This window comes from Mobula hypostoma, chromosome 27, assembly GCF_963921235.1.
Source record: "Mobula hypostoma chromosome 27, sMobHyp1.1, whole genome shotgun sequence".
NCBI classification, from domain to species: domain Eukaryota; kingdom Metazoa; phylum Chordata; class Chondrichthyes; order Myliobatiformes; family Myliobatidae; genus Mobula; species Mobula hypostoma.
The window spans coordinates 24,079,645-24,099,244 of record NC_086123.1 but is presented as its reverse complement, the minus strand read 5'-3'; the positions used below and the strand labels follow the sequence as shown (position 1 = coordinate 24,099,244).

Sequence of the window (19,600 nt, the reverse complement as noted above, 5' to 3'; positions counted from 1 at the left end):
TTAATTGTAAAAAAAAGCTCAATCTGTTCATTCATAAAATTAACAAAGTCCGAGTCCTGAAGCAACAGCGAATTAAAACGCCATTGTCTATTGTTTGGTATATTGGCCATAATTTTAATAGAAAGCTTAAGTGGAGCATGATCCGAAATGGTTATAGAATCATAATCACATTTAATCACTGAAGGAATGAGACGAGAATCAATGAAAAAATAATCAATTCTTGAATAGGAATGATGAACATGTGAAAAGAAGGAAAAATCTTTTTCCTGAGGATGCAGAAAACGCCAAATGTCCGTCGACCCAGAATCAGAAAGGAAAAAATTTATCAAATTTGCAGATTTATTAGGTAAAGTCCGTAAAGGAGCCGAACGGTCCAAAGCTGGAGATAAACAGGTATTAAGATCTCCGCCCCAAATCAATGAAAACTCGTTCAAATTCGGAAACTGATCAAACAATGATTTATAAAATTCCGGACAATCCATATTAGGAGCATAAACATTAACCAAAACTACTTTTTTATTAAATAGTAAACCACTAACCAGTAAAAATCTACCATTCGGATCAGAGATAATATCCTGTTGTATAAAAGTAACTGAGGAGTCTATAAAAATAGAGACACCTCGAATCTTAGCATTGGAGTTCGAATGAAATTGTTGTCCCTTCCAGAATTTGAAAAAACGTAGTCTGTCCCCCCTCCGTACATGGGTCTCTTGTAAAAATAAAATTTGTGCTTTAAGTCTCCGGAACACTTTAAAAACTTTTTTCCTTTTAATAGGATGATTAAGACCATTAGTATTCCAGGAGACAAAATTAATAATAGACTCCATAAATCCTAAAGTCAACCCATAACAAGGAGGATTGACAATAGGCGCGACCCACAAACCCGGAGAGGAAACAGAACATACAAAAGATACCGGGGAAAAGGACGCAACCAATACTTCAATAATGTATATAGCCCAAAGAGAAACAAACTAAAACGTGAAGCCCCTCCCACCACCCCCCACCCCAAGACCCCAAGGCGAAATCTAAAGCAGACCCGCCAGAAAGAAGCAAGCGCTAAAACTACCCCCATGACTTCCGGTATACGCTCCCTAAAAAAAAGGTATAAATATGAAAAGGGTCAGCTAATTGTAAAACAGTAAAAAAATAAGTAAAAAAAAGTTAGCTCAATTAAAATACACACAGAACAGAACAAAAGCCGGAAAGTATATATTAAAAAAAAACCACAATAAACCTCAAACTCATGAATAGACACAGCAACAGAAAAAAAATAGGATTATTAACATAAAATGATTATAAAAAGCAAAACAGAATAAAATTTAAAAAAAAACTACAAAATTTAAGGCCGCACAGGAAATACGTAAGATGACAAAAGGGAAGTAACCACTCAGAATCCCCTGGGAAAAGAAAGAAATGACGCAGTTAAAAAGAAAGTTTAGCAGCCATATTAAGAAATCGAAAGTAAACTTTTCTGCCCAAATAGGGCACAGAAAAGTTAAAACCAACCAATTCACAGCCTCCGATCAACGGAGAAAATTTAAAAAAAGGCAATTAAGATGTTGAAGATGAAAGTTGATCCAGATAACTCTGGGCATCCGATGGAGAATCAAAAAAACGAAGGGCTCCATCTAACATGCGAATCCTTAGACGTGCAGGGTACAGCAGCGCTGGTCTTAAATCCATCTTATAGAATTCCGACATCACGGATCTGTAACGGACCCGTTGGTCCCAGATTGGTTTACTGAAATCTTCCACGAATCGGAACTTAAGATCCGAAAAATCAATGAAACCTTTAGATCGAGCGAATCGAAACAGTCTCTCCTTGTCTTGAAAGTAATGAAAACGTAAGATAACATGCCTCGGTCTATCTGACCTAGACGAGTATGATGGGATTCTGTGAACACGATCCAGTAACGGTGGTTGGTCAGGAAATACAGTAGGGAATGCATCTTTTAAAAGTTGGGAGAAATATTTCATAGGGTTGTTAGCTTCCACGGCTTCCCTGACGCCAATCATTCGTAAATTCTGCCGTCGCATTCTAGATTCCAAGTCAGAGTTTTTAAAAGTCAAAAAGTCAAGTTTCTTCTTCATTACATTAATTGTTTCTTCGACTTTCCCCATCTTAAGCTCACTTTGTTGCGCGGATTTTTGAAGATCAGATATAGCCGACTGATGTTCCGCAATACATGTTTGCATCTTATCAATTAAATCGGCAATTTTCTGGAACTTAGTTGAGATTTCCGTATGAATCAGGTCTTTAACAAAGCCCATAATTTCTGTACGAATCATCTCCCTAACAGAGGTTGAAATTTCCCTCTGAATTAACTCCGATATCGCTTTCAAAGTCACCGGTGATTCAGTCGGAGGGAGATCCGTAGCTTTCGGTTTAACCGGAGGTTTACCATCCTTGCCGTCTTTCCCGTTCTTAGACATAGCCGATATTAAAGTATAGCTGACCATAGAGAGAAAAAACTCAGAGGTAATGGAGCGAGTCAAGAACGCGACTTCACTCCATGAGCGCTACCGGAAGTCTCCGACAAGTGTTAAGGAAGGGAATTAGATAGCTTTGCATTTTGACATGGCTGCAGGTGGAATGAAGGAAATAATATCAGGAATGTACATGTTAGGGCAAATTCTGGAGATCTGGTAGAAAGTAAATACTAATTTCAACAGCAATCAGTCTTCAGACCTGAACGTAGATTGTAGATGGAATTTAAAATGCAGCTCTGAACAATGATTTTCCTGGAGTTGCATTTTGAGGTCGATTGCAAACAAAGAAACATCCCATTTGACCTCAGATGCCTGTGTGTGCGTGTGTGTGTGTGTGTGTGTGTGTGTGTGTGTGTGTCTATATATATATATATATATATATATAAAAATGCAGCCCAGAGTCAGTGGGGACCAACATTCATTTGGGTGTCTGGAGTGTGGGTGCAAAGAAGGAGATGTTAAAAACTATATATAATTCAAAGGAAGCATTGTAGATACATTGTAACTATAGAATTGTCCTGCTGTTACCTTTGATCTTTCGTAAATAAAATGTCATGTAATATTGAGTCAGGTAGACATCTCCTTCCAATAGTGTCTCCTGCACAATTCCTGCTTGGCTGACTAAAATACTTACATATCCACCAGCGTCAGTGTGTCTCCGGTGACTTCGTTCACAGTCACAACAGTGCAAAAGTCCATAAATGTCATTTTTATATTGTATAATTTTATAGGTGGCTACTCAGCCCATAAAGTCTATCCCAACTCTCCAAACAATCTCATTAATCCCATTTCTCAACTGGCATGTTTGTAACCTGTAAATTGATTTGCAATGCAGAAAGTTTCTGGACAGTTATAAATAGCAGCAGACAGAACCTGCTAAGAACTTGGGAACATTTACTAGTATTTTCAGATTGGGGCATTATCTGATCAAAAACCATTGCAGGTCACAGTATGAACAACAGATTAAGGAAGTTTCGGATAGTGATTTTTATACTGATAAGGTAGAACTACTTTATGGAACCTCAAAAATCTTATTTTGAATGAAGTACATTCAACTGCTCAAATTGTGGATGGAGAATTCAATAAGCAGTTATCTGAACAGCCAAAACATTCACAATCAGCAGGGATTCATATGGTGTCTCCACAGCCTTGTAATACATCACCAATGCTTTCTTCTATGAGTGAATGGAAACTAAGATGTCTATTGGTGTAGGCCAAATGCAGTCACATGTTAAGCCACCATTTCAGTTTCCACAAAGGGGCAAATTGAAGAGTGGATCCAAGAACTAAGTTATCAAAACAGATACGTCAAAACCAAAAAGATAGTAAATCTAAAGCTCATCATGCTGAATTAAAAGCCATACTTCCTGAAATTGAATATTCCATGGTTCAAGATATTGAAAGAATGCAAGTTACCTCCCAAGACCAGAAATCCTTGGTTCTGACCAGTCGTATGATCGAGATGAGATAGTCCTTCCTGGGTCTGGTGTTTGCTGGAAGCGTTTATTTGCCAACTCAGCTGGATTGCCAGGTGTACTCTGAAACCTTGGTGTCTCATTTTTGTTTCCACTGTTAGCTGGGTTGAATGGTCCGTCTCGTGTTGCGGCAGATAATCCGTTTTGTTTTGTGGCTGACAACTCCGCCGCAGGGGTTGTCCGCTTGTCCATGTGCCTAGCATTATCAGGTAGTCTTGAGATATTCAGGCCTTCGTAGAAGCGGTGCGGTCCAGGACTTGGGGCTCTGGAGGCGAGAGGGCTGTTGCTCACGGAAGTCTTGGACTGAGGTTTCACTGGTTGATAGCGATGTGCTGTCAAAAGTTAAAAAGCATGTGTCTGAATTATACAGTCATGTACAACACACACAATATTAGGACCTAGATATGGAGCAGTTCAATGAGCCATTGACATAAAGTTCAAAGCTTCAAAGTGCATTTATTATCAACAAATATATAAATTATATAAACTTGAGATTTTGTTTACTTAAGGACAGTCGCAAAGCAAGAAACCTGAAAGAACCCAACTTTAAAAAGAACAACCCCCAGTGCCCACAGAGAAAGAGAAAAAAAACAAATCATGCAAAAATAGAATGAGTGACAACAACAGCATTCTGAACCAAACTGAGTCCTTAGATCCAAATCCAAAAGTTGTAAATAGACATTCCTGAAAACACTGCTCAGATGCTATTACTACAATTTTAGACTGTGATTCAATAATAAAGACAATGGTCAAGGTTATAAAACCTTGACTAAGTAAAATAAAAACAACTAAGCCTATTTCACTTGCCTTTTCCCAGATCAGATTTTGCTGCTAAGCTTTTCCCTCCTTTAATCTCCTAGACATCGTCGACCACCTCAGCTCATGGTTTCAAGGGGCCGATTTCTTGGCCGTGACAATTACTTCCTCTTTGGCGTGATCCCATCAACGTTCACCAATTTCTTTTTTTGATATATAAATCGAGGCGCTCTAGGAACCATTCTAAATGGATGCACGACGGATTGGTATGGCAACTATGCTGCATGTGACCACAGGCAGTTGTAGACACAGCTAAGCACAGCACAGGAACCAGCCTCCTCTCTATGGATTCAGTCTATACTTCTCACTTCCTCAAGAAAGTAACCTACATATTCAAATACCCCACCCACCGTGGACATTCTCTTCTCCCCCACTCACATTGGGCAGAAGTTACAAAGGTCTGAGAGCACACGCCACCAGGTTCAAGGCCAACTTCTATCCCGCTCTTAGCAGACTCCTGTACAAGATGGACTCTTGCTCTCATAATCTATCCAGTAATAATCTTGCACTTTGTTGTTTACCAGCACTGCACTTTTACAGTGGCTTTTATGCTTTATTCAGCATGGTTATTGTTTTAGCTTATTCTAGCCCAGTGCACTGTGTAAAGATTTGATCTGTATTTACAGTGTCCCTGCCAGTTTCCTTTAACCTCCACAAAGTTTAGCAATGCCATCTAAAAAAGTGTGAGCCTATGATATTTTCTGCCATTATGAACACACGTGGAAGATTTTTTTTGAGTGAAATTCAACTTCAGTGTGTGAGGTAGGGGTGGGGGCAGAATCTGGGAGAAGGTTACGCGGGTGATAAGCAAAATAGGAATCCTTCAGTGGAAAAGAAAGATCAAGCGGGCTATGCAACAGACAACCAAAGTTTTACCGAAACTGAGTCTCACACCAGCCTACTTCAGTCTCAGCACAGTGCAGTCGCTGCACTGGTGTGTGGAACTGAAGTGGCAGGTTGAAAGAATGCAACATGAGGATGATTCTGGGAATGAAGGGGTTAACGCGCGAGGAGCGTTTGACAGCTTTGGGCCTGTGCTCACTGGAATTTAGGAGTACCTCAGTGAAACCTACCGAATGTTGAAAGGACTAGATAGGGTGGATGTGGAGAGGATGTTTCCTGTGGTGGGGGTGTCCAGAACCAGAGGGCACAGCCTCAAAAATGAGGGGCGACCCTGTAGAACAGAGGCAAGAAGGGATTTTTTTTCAGCCAGAGAGTAGTAAATCTGTGAAATGCTCTGTCACAGGCTGGGGTACAGGCCAAGTCCATGGGTATATTTAAGGCAGAAGTTGATCGTTTCCTTATCGGTCAGAGCATCAAAGGATACGGCAAATAGGCAGGTGTTTGGGGTTGAGTGGGATCCGGGATCAGCCATGATGGAATGGTGGAGTAGAGTCGATGGGCTGAATGGCTCATTCTGCTCCTATGACTTATGCATTTATTATGCAAGGGAGTCAAACAGCAAGGAAACAAGGGGGAATAATTTCATGGCGACTGGAAGAAACTATAGGGGGAACTACAATAATAAAAATGACTCCATTTATATCGCACCCTTCATACATTAAGATTGAAGCTCAAATTACCTTACATAGATTGTAAAGATAAATCGACATATGCATAAATAAGAGACAAAGTTAAAAATAATAAGTAAAAAGAAACATTATATTGAATAAAATGTAATCAAATATACCAAATTATATAAACATATTCAACGTCAACAGCCATTAAGTAATCCGACTAGTAGGCCAAATTAAAGAAAGATTTTAAAGCAATGCTTTGAAAAGTTCTACTCTACTAGAAAGTCAGAGGCAAAGTTTTGTTTTATACAAAGACTGGTGAGTGCATGGAATTCTCTGTCAAGGGTGGTGGTAAACGCAGATACATTAGGGCAGGGGTTCCCAACCTTGGGGTCTACAGACCCCTCAGTTAATGGGAGGGGTCCATGGCATTAAATAAAGGTGGAAACCCCTGCGTTAGGGGCATTTAAGAAACTTAGATAGGTACAATGATGATAGAAAAATAGGGGGCTATGTAGGGGAAAGGGTTAAATTGATCTGAGAATAGGTTAAAAGATCGGCACAACTTTGTGGGCCAATTGGTCTACACTGTACTGGAATGTTCCTTTTTCTTTCAAATGTGGCTCTGGTACTGTTGGGAGCCTGTGATCTAAAGTTTGATAGAGTGTTTTCGGGACCATTGAGCAATATGGCGCTTTGCTGTCTCTGAGGAGATTCTGGGAAATGAGTGCTCTGGAGGCCAAGAAGCTTAGAGACGGGGTTCATGGTTGACTCAATTTCTTGCTGATCTCACCAACTGAAGCGTCAAGTAATACTGAAACCTTGAGGAGAGCGTGGAAGGTGTCTGCGTGTGATGGTCTCTCTACCCTTGCTCCAGAGGAAAGGCCCCTGCATTCGAATGAGATCTCTCTCTCCCTCCCTCCCCAGAGGATGGTAGCATAGTTCTGGGTCTGCAGTTTATGGATTGGACTCTTTTGATTTTGTGCTTTTATATTGTGTTTTTGCTTGTTCTTTCTTGTTGCTGCTTGTGCAATTTGGGGTTTTTTTTTGGCACGAGGAAGGCTGATGTTCTTGTTGCCATTTGCGCAATTTGTTTTTTTTTGCACGTGGGAGGTTGATGTTTTAGTCACAGTCATACTTTATTGATCCCGAGGGAAATTGGTTTTCATTACAGTTGCACCATAAATAATTAAATAGTAATATGTAAATTATGCCAGGAAATAAGTCCAGGACCAGCCTATTGGCTCAGGGTGTCTGACCCTCCAAAGGAGGAGTTGTAAAGTTTGACGGCCACAGGCAGGAATGACTTCCTATGACGCTCTGTGTTGCATCTCGGTGGAATGAGTCTCTGGCTGAATGTACTCCTGTGCCCAACCAGTACATTATGTAGTGGATGGGAGACATTGTCCAAGATGGCATGCAATTTAGACAGCATCCTCTTTTCAGACACCACCGTGAGACAGTCCAGTTCCATCCCCACAACATCACTGGCCTTACGAATGAGTTTGTTGATTCTGTTGGTGTCTGCTACCCTCAGCCTGCTGCCCCAGCACACAACAGCAAACATAATAGCACTGGCCACCACAGACTCGTAGAACATCCTCAGCATCGTCCGACAGATGTTAAAGGACTTCAGTCTCCTCAGGAAATAGAGACGGCTCTGACCCTTCTTCTGGATAGCCTCAGTGTTCTTTGACCAGTCCAGTTTATTGTCAATTCGTATCCCCAGGTACTTGTAATCCTCCACCATGTCCACACTGACCCCCGGATGGAAACAGGGGTCATCGGTACCTTAACTCTCCTCAGGTCCACCACCAGCTCCTTAGTCTTTTTTCACATTAAGCTGCAGATAATTCTGCTCACACCATGTGACAAAGTTTCCTACCGTAGCCCTTTGAACGTGACTGTCTGTGAGAAGATGAATCTCAGGGTTATATACTGCATACATACTTTGTTAATAAGTGTAGTTTGAAAATTAAGTCCCATTCTCATCAACTGCACCCAGATTCTAATACTCGTCTGCACACTTGCTGCAATTCCCAGGGACCAATCAACTTGCCAACCTGCACACTTTTGGATGTGAAAGGAAACTAGAGAATAAAGAGGAAACCAGAAGGATAACAGCCAAACCGGTAAACTCCACACGGACAGCATCCTAGGTCAGGATTGAACTAGCATTATTGGAACTTTGAGGTAGCTGTGGCATGGTGCACACTTGTTTTAGAATGCCCTTCATCTGGAGTGTTATCCTTCATTTAGCAAAAATAACTCTAAGATATTTACGTAAATAATCTTATGCAGCAGTCTTGCAAGAGAAGTGGTAGTTTAGGTGACAGGTCAGAGACTAGAACCAAAATTTAACACTGTTCATTAAATATTAGATAATCCAATTATTCTTTTAAATTAGCAATGAATTGGTTTATTATTAGGACACGGATGGTCAGATCAGAGTGAACATTTTATCATGAGTTTATGCCATAGTTATACTGGATTAAATGAATTTCGAGACTCACTAAATAAATTACTAGTTAAACTAGATTCGATACTCCATCGGATGAATTAAAGGAAATGAAATGCAAATTCCTAACAATGCATGTTCTGATCTGTGTACGTCCGCCAAATTGAACTGAGCTCAGCATTCCTACACTGTTTTAATGACTTCGTGGTTTGATGTTTTGTATTTTGTGTTTTTCACCCCTTGTTTTGCTGTTTGCGTGATTTTTTTTGCACCTTGGGGGTTCCATGGTTTGTCTTGCGGCTGTCTGTGGAGAAGACAAATCTCAGGGTTGTATACTGCATACATGCTTTGATAATAAATGTACCTTGTATCCTGATCATAAGATTTGATAAAACACTATACTTGTGGAGAAATTTAATCTACACAGACTGGACAAACTAAATTATAATCATAGGGCAGATGACCGATTCTTGGAACCTGTGTGCCCTGGGGCAGACCTCATGAGTATGCAGATCTGTGTAGAGCAAATCAGTGAATGATGAGAAGAGAGTCCAATTCAGATGGTTTTATAGATCCACATGTTCAGGAACCAAAGGAAAAGACGACTTTCACATTGCCGAATGAAAAAGCGTTCATTAATAACCTTGATGTAGGGCATATTTTATATTGTCTTTGAAAGCTTTGTTATTGAATCTGAAACAAAGTGAACAAAGGAAATTTATATAACTGAATAATCTATCATTTGCAAAACGGATGCATTCCTGAAAAAACACCAAAACCCAACAGGAAAAGTGGTCTGTCTATAGCTGACAGGAGAAATTACTGATAGCACTAAATCTAAAAAAAGGAGGCTTATAATGTTGACAGAAATAATAGTAAGCCTGTGGATTAGGAGCACTTCAGACTGCAGCAGGGAAAGAGCAAAAATTGAAAGAGGATAATTGATATGTAAACTGTCAAGAAACTTAATGACAAATTGCAAGATCTTCCACAGATGTACAAAAAAGAAAGTATTAGCCAAGCAAATATGGGCTCTGGCAGGACTTCTAATGTGAAATACAGAAATTGCAAAGGAGTTAAATACATTGCGTCTGTATTCATGGAACAAAAAAAAATCTGCCAAAAATCAAAAGGTATAGCAAGGTTGAAGAACTTAAGGAAATTAAAAATAGTTTTTTAAAAAAAGGCATGAAAGGTTGGCAAGATAGAGCCCTAAGGAACAGGAGGGCCAACCAATGTACTTCCCAGAGTTTTGTAAAACATGACAATGGTCAGTGGATGCTTTGGTTACCATCCTACATTCCAAATTTGTAACAAAGGATTGGAAGGAAGCAATTGTAACCCTACTATTCAGGGACCATAACATGGACCTACAAATGTTAAACCTAGGGGTACTCAACATTTTTTTATGGCATGGATCAATGCCATTAAGCAAGGGTGTGCAGACCCCAGGTTGGGAACCCCTGCTCTAAACCATCATTGATAGTGCATGGCCAACTATAATCACACCAATAATTCACCTTAAAGGGGACATAACTTTAAGGTGTTGGGAGGAAAGTATGGGAGAGTGGGGGAGGGGGTGGTGGGTGGATGTCGGAGCCAGGTTTTTGTTTAAGGAGAGAGAAATGTGTCTGGAATACCCTGATAGAGGCAGATACATCAGGGACATTTAAAAGACCATTACAGAGACACAAGGATGAAAGAAAAATTGAGGGTTATATGGGAAGGACGGGTTAGATTGATCTTGGAGCAAGTTAAAGGGTTGGCACGACATCACGGGCTGAAGGGCCTGTACTGTGCTACGTTCTTTCTTCCTGCAGGTGCAGCCTAACCTGCCAAATATTTCCATCCTTTTCTGTTCTTGTTTTAGATTACCAGCATCTGCAGCTTAGGGTTTCTTTCTGATCTCTGCCAAAACACCACTACAAGGACAAGACCAAGTTTGGCGTGATTACTCTTATTCTAGTTGGCTGAAGGGCTCTGCCACGATCCATTCCAGCCTTACAAGAAGAGGCGTTGTGACCAACGTACTGGTGTTTTGCCGGGAACCATGGAAACGAAGCAGATAACGAAGCCAACACCTCCAAGCAGAAAAACGTGAAGCAATGGAAATTTTTAACTTGTCATAAAGATTTAATGATTGCAGCCGTTAACGAGCTAAAGTTTTTTTTTAATTGTTTGTGATAGCTCATGGTAAGCCTAGGTTCCAAAAAGCAGGAAAGTAATTATGCAGCTGGGCCAGTTCAGATGATTCTACCTCAATAACTTCATAACAAGCAGGCTAAATTAAACGCCTCAGCTACACGCCCAGGCCACAGGGACAAGCTGCAGCCTGACGACAGGAAATGATTTTGAAACGTGATGGGTGATCGAGTTTAATTTATTTTGGTGATCCGTGAGACTGGGGCCCCCACAATCAAGCCCAACCCTGCTCACACCCAAAAGCCACTTTTCTTTTTGTTCATCTACAGGGTTGTGGCACCTCGGGTTTCTGTTGCTCAGCCCCATTTCCCCTCGGTCTAGAGGCGCAGAGCTGCCTTTCTGTACCACAATGGGCACTTTTTAAAGAAGACACTGCCACAACGTTGGATTGGAGATTTCTGGAGTGACAGTGAAGGAACTGATGAACATGCACAGCAGAAAGGCATACAACCTCAAAGTTTAAAGTGAATTTATTATCTAAGTACAGATATGTCATCATATACCACCCTGAGATTCATTTATTTGTGGGCATACTCAATAAGTCCATAATAGAATAATAACTATTATGAAAGCTTGGATGTTCAACCAGTGTGCAAAGACTAAAGATAGGAAAATGAAATAAACAATAAATAAATAAATACCGAGAACATGAGGTGGGGAGTCCTTGAAAGTGAGTCCATAATATGATTGAATTCATACTGCAACTTGAGAGGGAGAAGCACAAGTCAGATGTATCAGTACCGCAATGGAATAAAGGGAATTACAGAGGCATGAGAGAGGAGCTTGCCCAGGTGGATTGGAGGAGGATACTGACAGGAAGGATAGCAAGCAGAGGTGGCTGAAGTTTCTGGGATTAGTTCACAAAACGCAAGATAGGTACGTCCCACAGAAGAGGCAGTTCTCAAATGGCAGGGGTAGGCAACTATGGCAGACAAGGGAAGTTAAGGACTGCATAAAAGCCAAGGAAACAGCATACAAGGTAGCAAAAGTGAGTGGGCAAAAGTGAACTTAATGAGTGGGAAGTCAGATGATTGGGAAGATTTTAAAATCCAACAGAAGGCTATAAAAAGGGAAAAGATTAAATATGAGGGTAAATTAGCCAATAATATAATGCAGGATACTAACAGATTTTTCAGTTATATAAAGAGTAAAAGGGAGGTGAGACTTGATATTGGACCACTGGATAATGATGCTGGTGAGGTAGTAATGGGGGGACAAAGAAATGGCAGATGAACTTAACGAGTACTTAGCATCAGTATTCACTGTGGAAGACACTAGCAGTGTGTCAGAGGTCTGTGAGTGTCAGGGAGCAGGAGTGAGTGCCATTGCTATTACAAAGGAAAAAGTGTTAGGCAAACTCCTGAGAAAGTTTGCTGAAGAGATAACAGATGCATTGGTCATGATCTTTCAAGAATCACTTGATTCTGGCATGGTCCCAGAGGACTGGAAAATTGAAAATGTCACTCCACTCTTCAAGAAAGGAGAAGGTAAAAGAAAGGAAGTTATAGGCCAGTTGGTTGGGATAGTGTTGGATTCTATTACTAAGGATGAGGTTTCGGGCTACGTGGAGGCTAATGATAAAGTAAGTCAAAGTCAGCATGGTTTCTATAAAGAGAAATCTGTTAAGAGTTCTTTGAGGAAGTAACAAGCAGGGTGGACAAAGGTGAGGCAGTGGATGTCATTTACTAGGATTTTCAGAAGGTATTTGATAAGATGCCACACATGAGGTTGTTTAGCAAGATAATATCCTATGGCGTTACAGGAAACGTACTGACATGGATAGAGGAAAGGTCGACAAGCAGGAGGTAGCAGGTGGGTATAAAGGGGGCCTTTTCTGGTTGGCTGCCAGTGACTTGTGGTGTTCTTCAGGAGTCAGTATTGGGTCTGCTACTTTTCACATTGTCAATGATTTAGATTATGGAATTGACGGCTTTGTGGCAATGTTTGCGGATGATGTGAAGATAGGTGGAGGGATAGATAGTGCTGAGGAAGCAATGTGATTGCATCAGGACTTAGACAAATTGGAAGAATGGGCAAAAAGGTGGCAGATGGAATACAGTGCTGGGAAATGTATGATAATGCACTTTGGTAAAAGGAACAATAGTGCAGACTATAATCTAAATGGGGAGGAAATTCAAACATCAGAGGTGCAAAGGGACTTAGAAGTCCTTGTGCAAGACTCCCTGAAGGTTAGTTTACAGGTTGAGTTGGTGGTAAAGAAGGAAAATGCTATGTTGGCATTTATTTCAAAGGGGATAGAATACTAAACAAGAAGATAATGCTGAGGCTGTATGAGACACTAGTCAGGCCGCACTTGGAGTATCATCAACAATTTGGGGCTTCATATCTCAGAAAGGATGTGTTGTCATTGGAGAGATTCCAGAGGAGGTTCATGAGGATTTTTCTGGGAATGAAGGGGTTGACATATGAGGAGAGTTTGGCAGCTCTGGGCCTGTACTCACTGGAATTTAGAAGAATGTGGGGGGATCTCACTGAAACCTACCGAATGTTGAAAGGACTAGATAAGGTGGATGTGGAGAGGATGTTTCCTCTGGTGGGGGTATCCAGAACTAGAAGGCACAGCCTCAAAATTGAGGGGTGACTTCTTAGAACAGAGGCAAAGAGGAATTTTTTTTTAGCCAGAGAGTAGTGAACCTGTGGAACGCTTTGCCACAGACTGCGGTGGAGACCAAGTCCATGGGTATATTTAAAGCAGAAGTTGCTATTTTCCTGATCGGTCAGGGCATCAAAGGATATGGCAAGAAGGCAGGTGTATGGGGTTGAGTGGGATCCGGGATCAGCGATGATGGAATGGCGGAGCAGACTAGCTTAATTCTGCTCCTATGTCTTATGGTCTTACAAGATTGTCAGGACATTTCAGTGATGCAGCAAGTGAAGTTGAGTGAAGTTATCCCCTCTGCTTCAAGAGCCTGATAGTTGAGGGGTGGGTTACTATTCCTGAACCTGGTGGTGGGAGTCCTGGGACTCCAGTACCTTCTTCCTGATGGCAGCAGCAAGTAGAGAGCATGGTTTGGATGGTGGGGTGGCGGGTCCCTGATTATGGTTGCTACTTTCCTGCAACAACGCTCCATGTAGATATGCTTAGTGGTGGGGAGGGCTTTACCCGTGATGGACTGGGCTGCATCCACTACTTTTTGCCGGTTTCTCCATTCAAGGGCATTGGTGTTTCCATACCAGGGTGTGACGTACAGAGTCAATATACTCTTCACCACACATCTGTAGATATTTGTCAAAGATTTAGCCATGCTTTCTTCGTAGTTGCTGGCCCCAAGACAGGTCCTCCAAAGTGGTACCATGAAGGAATTTGAAGTTGCTGACACTCTCCCCCTCTGATCGTCCGATGAGGAGTGGTTCATGGACCTCTGGTTTCCTCCTCCTGAAGTCAATAATTGGCTCCTTGGTCTTGCTGACATTGAGTTGTTGTTATGGCACCACTCAGCCAGATTTTCAGTCTCCCTCCTACATACCAACAGATCGCCACCTTTGATTTAGCGAACGACAGTGGTGCCATCGGCAAGCTTGAATATGGCATTGGAGCTGTGCTTAGAGACACGGTCATTAGTGTAAAGTGAGCAGAGCAGCGGGCGAAGCACACGGTTTGTGGTGCCCCTGTGCTGGAGAAGATTGTGGAGGAGATGTTGCTGCCAATCCAAACTGACTGGCATTTGAAAGTGAGGAAATCGAGGCCAAGGTCTTGATTAGTTTTGAACAGCTGATGTTATTGAATGCGGAGCTGGAGTCAATAAGTAGCATCCTACTGCATGCCTCTTTGCTGTCCAGATGCTCCAGGGTTGAGTGAAGAGCCAACAAGAACCTGCAGATGTTGGTGCTGCTCATCCTCCCCCGTCACAAAGGCCACAGGTGAGAGGTGCTGGTGGCATAGCCTGGAGCAGTAGATGTGTTATGATTACAGATGCCCATGCTGTGTTAAAGTCTGAGGAATAAGCTGGATGCATTCCAAATGATAATTCAGTTAATCTTATTTAACAATTTATCTGCTACTTTCATATTGACAAGCTGCATTTAGCTTATTGCAAGTCCAAGATGATGTTAAACATGAACTGAAATCACATTGGTGATCACAGCTTGTTATAGGAGTCCACAAAGTAAACAACCCTCTCGCCAATTATTCTACAGACGTGTGGGCCAATTATTGCTCTGAGCAAGAAATCTAGTCCCCCCCCCCACTACAGACTGATAAATGCATGGCACTTTAAATGATTTTGCTTGTAATATGCATACTATGAGTATTTAGAACAAAAAGTGAAAAAACACACTTGGATTGTTTTTATTAATTGGAAGGTATAATGAAATACAGCACAACAAAGAAAATCTTTCACTTTCTGTAATCTTTTAAAATTAGACAGTGTTCGCATTCAGCGGGCTGGCGGCTTACTAACAATGAGCTACCGACTTCCATTCTGTGTTTATTGTTACAATTTGTAACAGTGCTATAAGTTGAAACAATGACAACGTAAATATGTTGAAGCTCTAAAATGTTTCAAAGTAAAAGTTGTGGTATGTTTATTATTATGGATTCCATTCGTTAGTGCACAGTTAATTATAGGATATGCCACAACTGTATTAATGGATGTCAGAATTATATTTGCATAATTTCAAAACTTTGTTAACATTATATAGAAGAATATTCCAGCTGCATGGCAACGAGGGGTATGTGCATGGGAGCATTTCAGTAACTGCGTGGCCATGTACCCACGCAGTTTAGAGAGAACAGTGAAGGTGAAAGAGAGGAAATGGCAAGAACTGGAATCCATCTTCACGAATGTACTTACTTGATGATGTACACCTACAGGGATCATGTTTGTTCAGATAGTGCTCAAGGGTATCCCAGCCTCCTCCAACACGTACCATCACATGATTCCTCAGAACCTGCCGGAAGAACAGAAAGTAAACTGCTGATCCCCTAAGTACATAAATAAATGCTTTAAGAATCAATCAATACATTTGTATTATTCTTTAGTTAATTCAGTTATGAGGGTTCATACAGGGGATCAAAAGGTTACCGGAAAAGGTAACAGGAGCCATTTCACACCACAGGGAATTGAGTCACAGTTCACAATGACAAGGTCAGGAACTTTATTTATGGATTTTTAAAATAATGTAGTAATTTTCCAGAGCACTTTACACTAATATTTATTTATACCACTTACAGTTTTTTTGCCATATATCCCTGGTAAAAGTTCTCCCCACCAACATCCACAGATCCTACAAGGGCAAGGGTTCCCAATCTGGGCTCCATGGACCCTTTGGTTAATGGTAAGGGTCTATGGCTTTAAAATGTTGAGAACTCTTGTACTAGGGGCAACTTAAAGTGACCAACCCACATGTCATGGGCACAGGGAAGAAACTGAATCTCACACAGTCACCAGGAGAATGTTCAAACTTCACACAGTTAGCATTCAAGGTCAGAACTGAACCAGGTCAGTGGGATTGTGAGGCAGTGGCTCTACTAACTTGGCCCACAAAATTTCCAGAAAAGAGTCTTTGTAACTGAGCATGGTCACCATGGGGCGGGGGGGGGGGTGTGCAATCTTAGTGGCCTTATCAGCACCTCAGAGCACACAGAGATGGAGCACAAGCAAGTTCTCCTTGCTCATGAAGGTAGGACCTGATCTTATTGCAGCGGACAGGGAGGAAGTGATTTGTGATTCTTTAAACAATCCCTGGTTATATGCCAGATATCCACCAGGGTCATTTAACAGGAGCACTGCGTACACAGAGCCCTTAGTATTATCAAAGATCCCACCCATCCATCCAGCATCCTCTTTGACTTTCTACCATCCAGCAGGAGACTCCGATGCATCAAGACAAGACTGTTGAGGACGGGAAACACAGTTTCTTCCCTCAGGCCATTAGCTTTCTGAACTCCCTGCTGCATCACAGTCGAAGAGTCACCAGATAATTAGTGCTGTACCCTTCAATATTTAATTTATGCACAATTCATTTGTTGAACTAATTCTTACTTTACTAAGTGTGACGTGTACTCTTCTTCTTTCTTCTGGCCATCCATCCCATAGGATGATGATGGTTCCTTTCAGTAGAAAGGAACAGCGTGTGTGTGAATGGATTTTAGGTGAGTAGGGGGTTGCACAGGTCCAGACCCACCCTCTCGACATCCCCTCCCGGATCCAGCGGCATGGTGGGGTCCAAGACGACTGGGGGAAGTTCTGCTGCAGTCAGACCAAGCTTCGATGCAAGGAATGCCCTTTCCACGCTTCACGGCACGTGTTTGCTAGATGGCCGTTGACCCTACAAGAGGGTTCATCCACCCTTTGACAGGTCTTGTTTTTCGTCCTGCAGGGTGTCTAGCCACCCTCCTCACCGGACAAGCCTGGTGGGGGAGCCGGTTTAGTTGCCAACTACCCGACCATGTGACAGGTAGTACTGGGTTACATGGTACCAGTAGCACTCAGACGAGAGCACTCAGTACGTGTACTATTGTGCTTTACACCCCAGTCCGGAGAAGTGTCTCATTTGACAGTATACATGTATACAGTAAAATGACAATAAACCTGACTTGATCTGATAGAAGACAAAACGTTCCATCATATTCTTTTTAATATATAGCTACTTCATACACTCACTTCTCTTTAGTCTTTGGAACAAGCTCATTTTTCTAAGGACAAGTTTAAAATGTAATCAACTTGAGTGCAGAGGCGTAGAACTACAAAAAAGAACACCCAGAGGTCAGGTGGTTGTCTGATTCCTAGCCGTTGGGTGACTAACCAAACAGGTTATCAGAACCTTATCTTATTACTCAGACAGAAAGGCTTTGAAATGTCCTAAGCCAATTGTCTGTTTCTTTCCCAGGCTCCATATCTGATGCTTACTCTACTGACTGTCCCCTTTGATGGTCTTCGCACCTCAATGACTCACCCCTTCTCTGGACCTCACGTTCAATGTAATTTTCACTCTCCTGTTGAGTAATAACCAATGACAGATTGCTTATTGATGACTAGCCTGGTAATGAGCAAAACTTCAAAGGCACAGGAAAAAGCTTTGCAGCAGACTTCATTTAGTGCAGGATTTAGGATATGTGCAATTTAATGTAGAAGCAGAAATTCACTGTGCCAATCTGAACCTTTCTCCTTTAATATTGCCAGTGTAAGTTAACTGTGCTTACCGTTTTTTTCCCCCAATTTTGAAGACACGCAATTGTGGGGTGGAGATGTGTCTCTACCAAAGGAGGTGTAAGGCACTCCCTCCCTCTGCTAGTCTGCAGGTCACCCTTGGGCAAGGTGTAGCACCTACTTAGCCCCTCCCATCCCACCCCGATTAGGGTCACGTGAAGCCGTGGGAGCAGGTGGTGGATGGTCATATGAGCAGCTGGAGCATATCACAAGCCCTGGTTATGTGACTATTGATGCCAGGCAGACAATCTCTGGAGCAGGGGCTCCCAACTGTGATCCATAGACCCCTCAGTTAATGATAGGGGTCCATGGCATAAAAAAAAACGTTGGGGAACCCCTGCTCTGAAGAGCATTGATGGGGTAACCCGTCTTGCAAAGACACTGCCCAGAAGGTGGCAATGGCAAACCAGTTCTGTAGAAAAATTTGCCAAGAACAATCGTGGTCACGGAAAGACCATGATCGCCCACATCATATGACATGGCGCATAATGATGACAGTGAATTCATGACGATGTTGTATCTTTTTGAAAATAACAAATACACAGTCATCGCAGCATTGAAAACATCTGGGCAAATAATGATCAATCTCATGTGACAGGAGTCCCACAAAAGATGGAGTCATGGAATGATACTTCACAGAGAAAGGATCTTCAGTTTATTCGGTCTGCATTGGCTATTAACTACCCCTTTACGTTAATCCTACATTAGCCCTTTCTTTTATTCTCCCCTTCATTCGCACGATAGCGTCGTGGTTAGCACAATGCTTTACAGTACAGGCAACCTGGGTTCAATTCCTGCCGCTGAATTCTTCTCCCTGTGACCATGTGGGTTTCCTCCCACAGTCTAAAGGTGGGTTAATTGGTCATTATAAATTGTCTCGTGATTAGTCCAGGATTAAATTGTGGGATTGCTGGGCAGCGTGGCTTGAAGGGCTGGAAGTGTGCACTGTATCTCAATAAATAAGCTCTACTAATTAATAAATTCATTAACCGAATCCAGTAAACGTTAGAAACAGAAGCAGTACCACCTTGGAGTGAACAGAGCTAGCAAATAAAAGAGGGCACCCACATAATCAGCTGGATCATTGCCTCGTTTAATTTCAAACATTCTTGCCTTTATGGGACCAAAACAGAGGCCATTCAGTCCATCACATCTGTGCCAGCTCCTCGAATGAGCTATCCCATTCCCTTACTCCTTTCCCCATGGTCCTGTAATTTTATATCTGCAATTATTGATCTGCTTCACTTTAGAAAGATATTAATGAATCCATTTAAATCACACTTTCAGAGAGTGCATTCTGGATCAAAGTAACTTTATAAATGAATACAAGCATAATTATATTGAAGTAGCATTGCCTTGAAGCACAAAGCATGTATTTGATTCCTTATCAGTAGTTAGATATGATTCTATGACTAAATGGGATCAGGATAACTGGGTAAAAAGCCGAACATGGCCCTGATGGGCCGAATG

General features: G+C 41.8%; 1 protein-coding gene across 2 annotated transcripts in view; it reads right to left on the bottom strand.

Moving 5' to 3' along the window:
• The window catches only part of gas2l1 (growth arrest-specific 2 like 1), a 109,007-nt gene that overhangs the window by 36,565 nt on the left and 52,842 nt on the right, over window positions 1-19,600 (bottom strand). For both annotated transcript variants that reach the window (XR_010016212.1, XM_063034106.1), the window contains exons 3-4: window positions 15,773-15,869; window positions 3,907-4,297 (exon numbers count right to left, since the gene is read on the bottom strand). Coding sequence is in view for 1 of the 2 variants with exons in the window: in XM_063034106.1 (XP_062890176.1) it covers window positions 3,907-4,297; window positions 15,773-15,869 (488 nt within the window). In the remaining variant the exon portion in view is untranslated. The remainder of the gene's footprint in view (window positions 1-3,906; window positions 4,298-15,772; window positions 15,870-19,600) is intronic.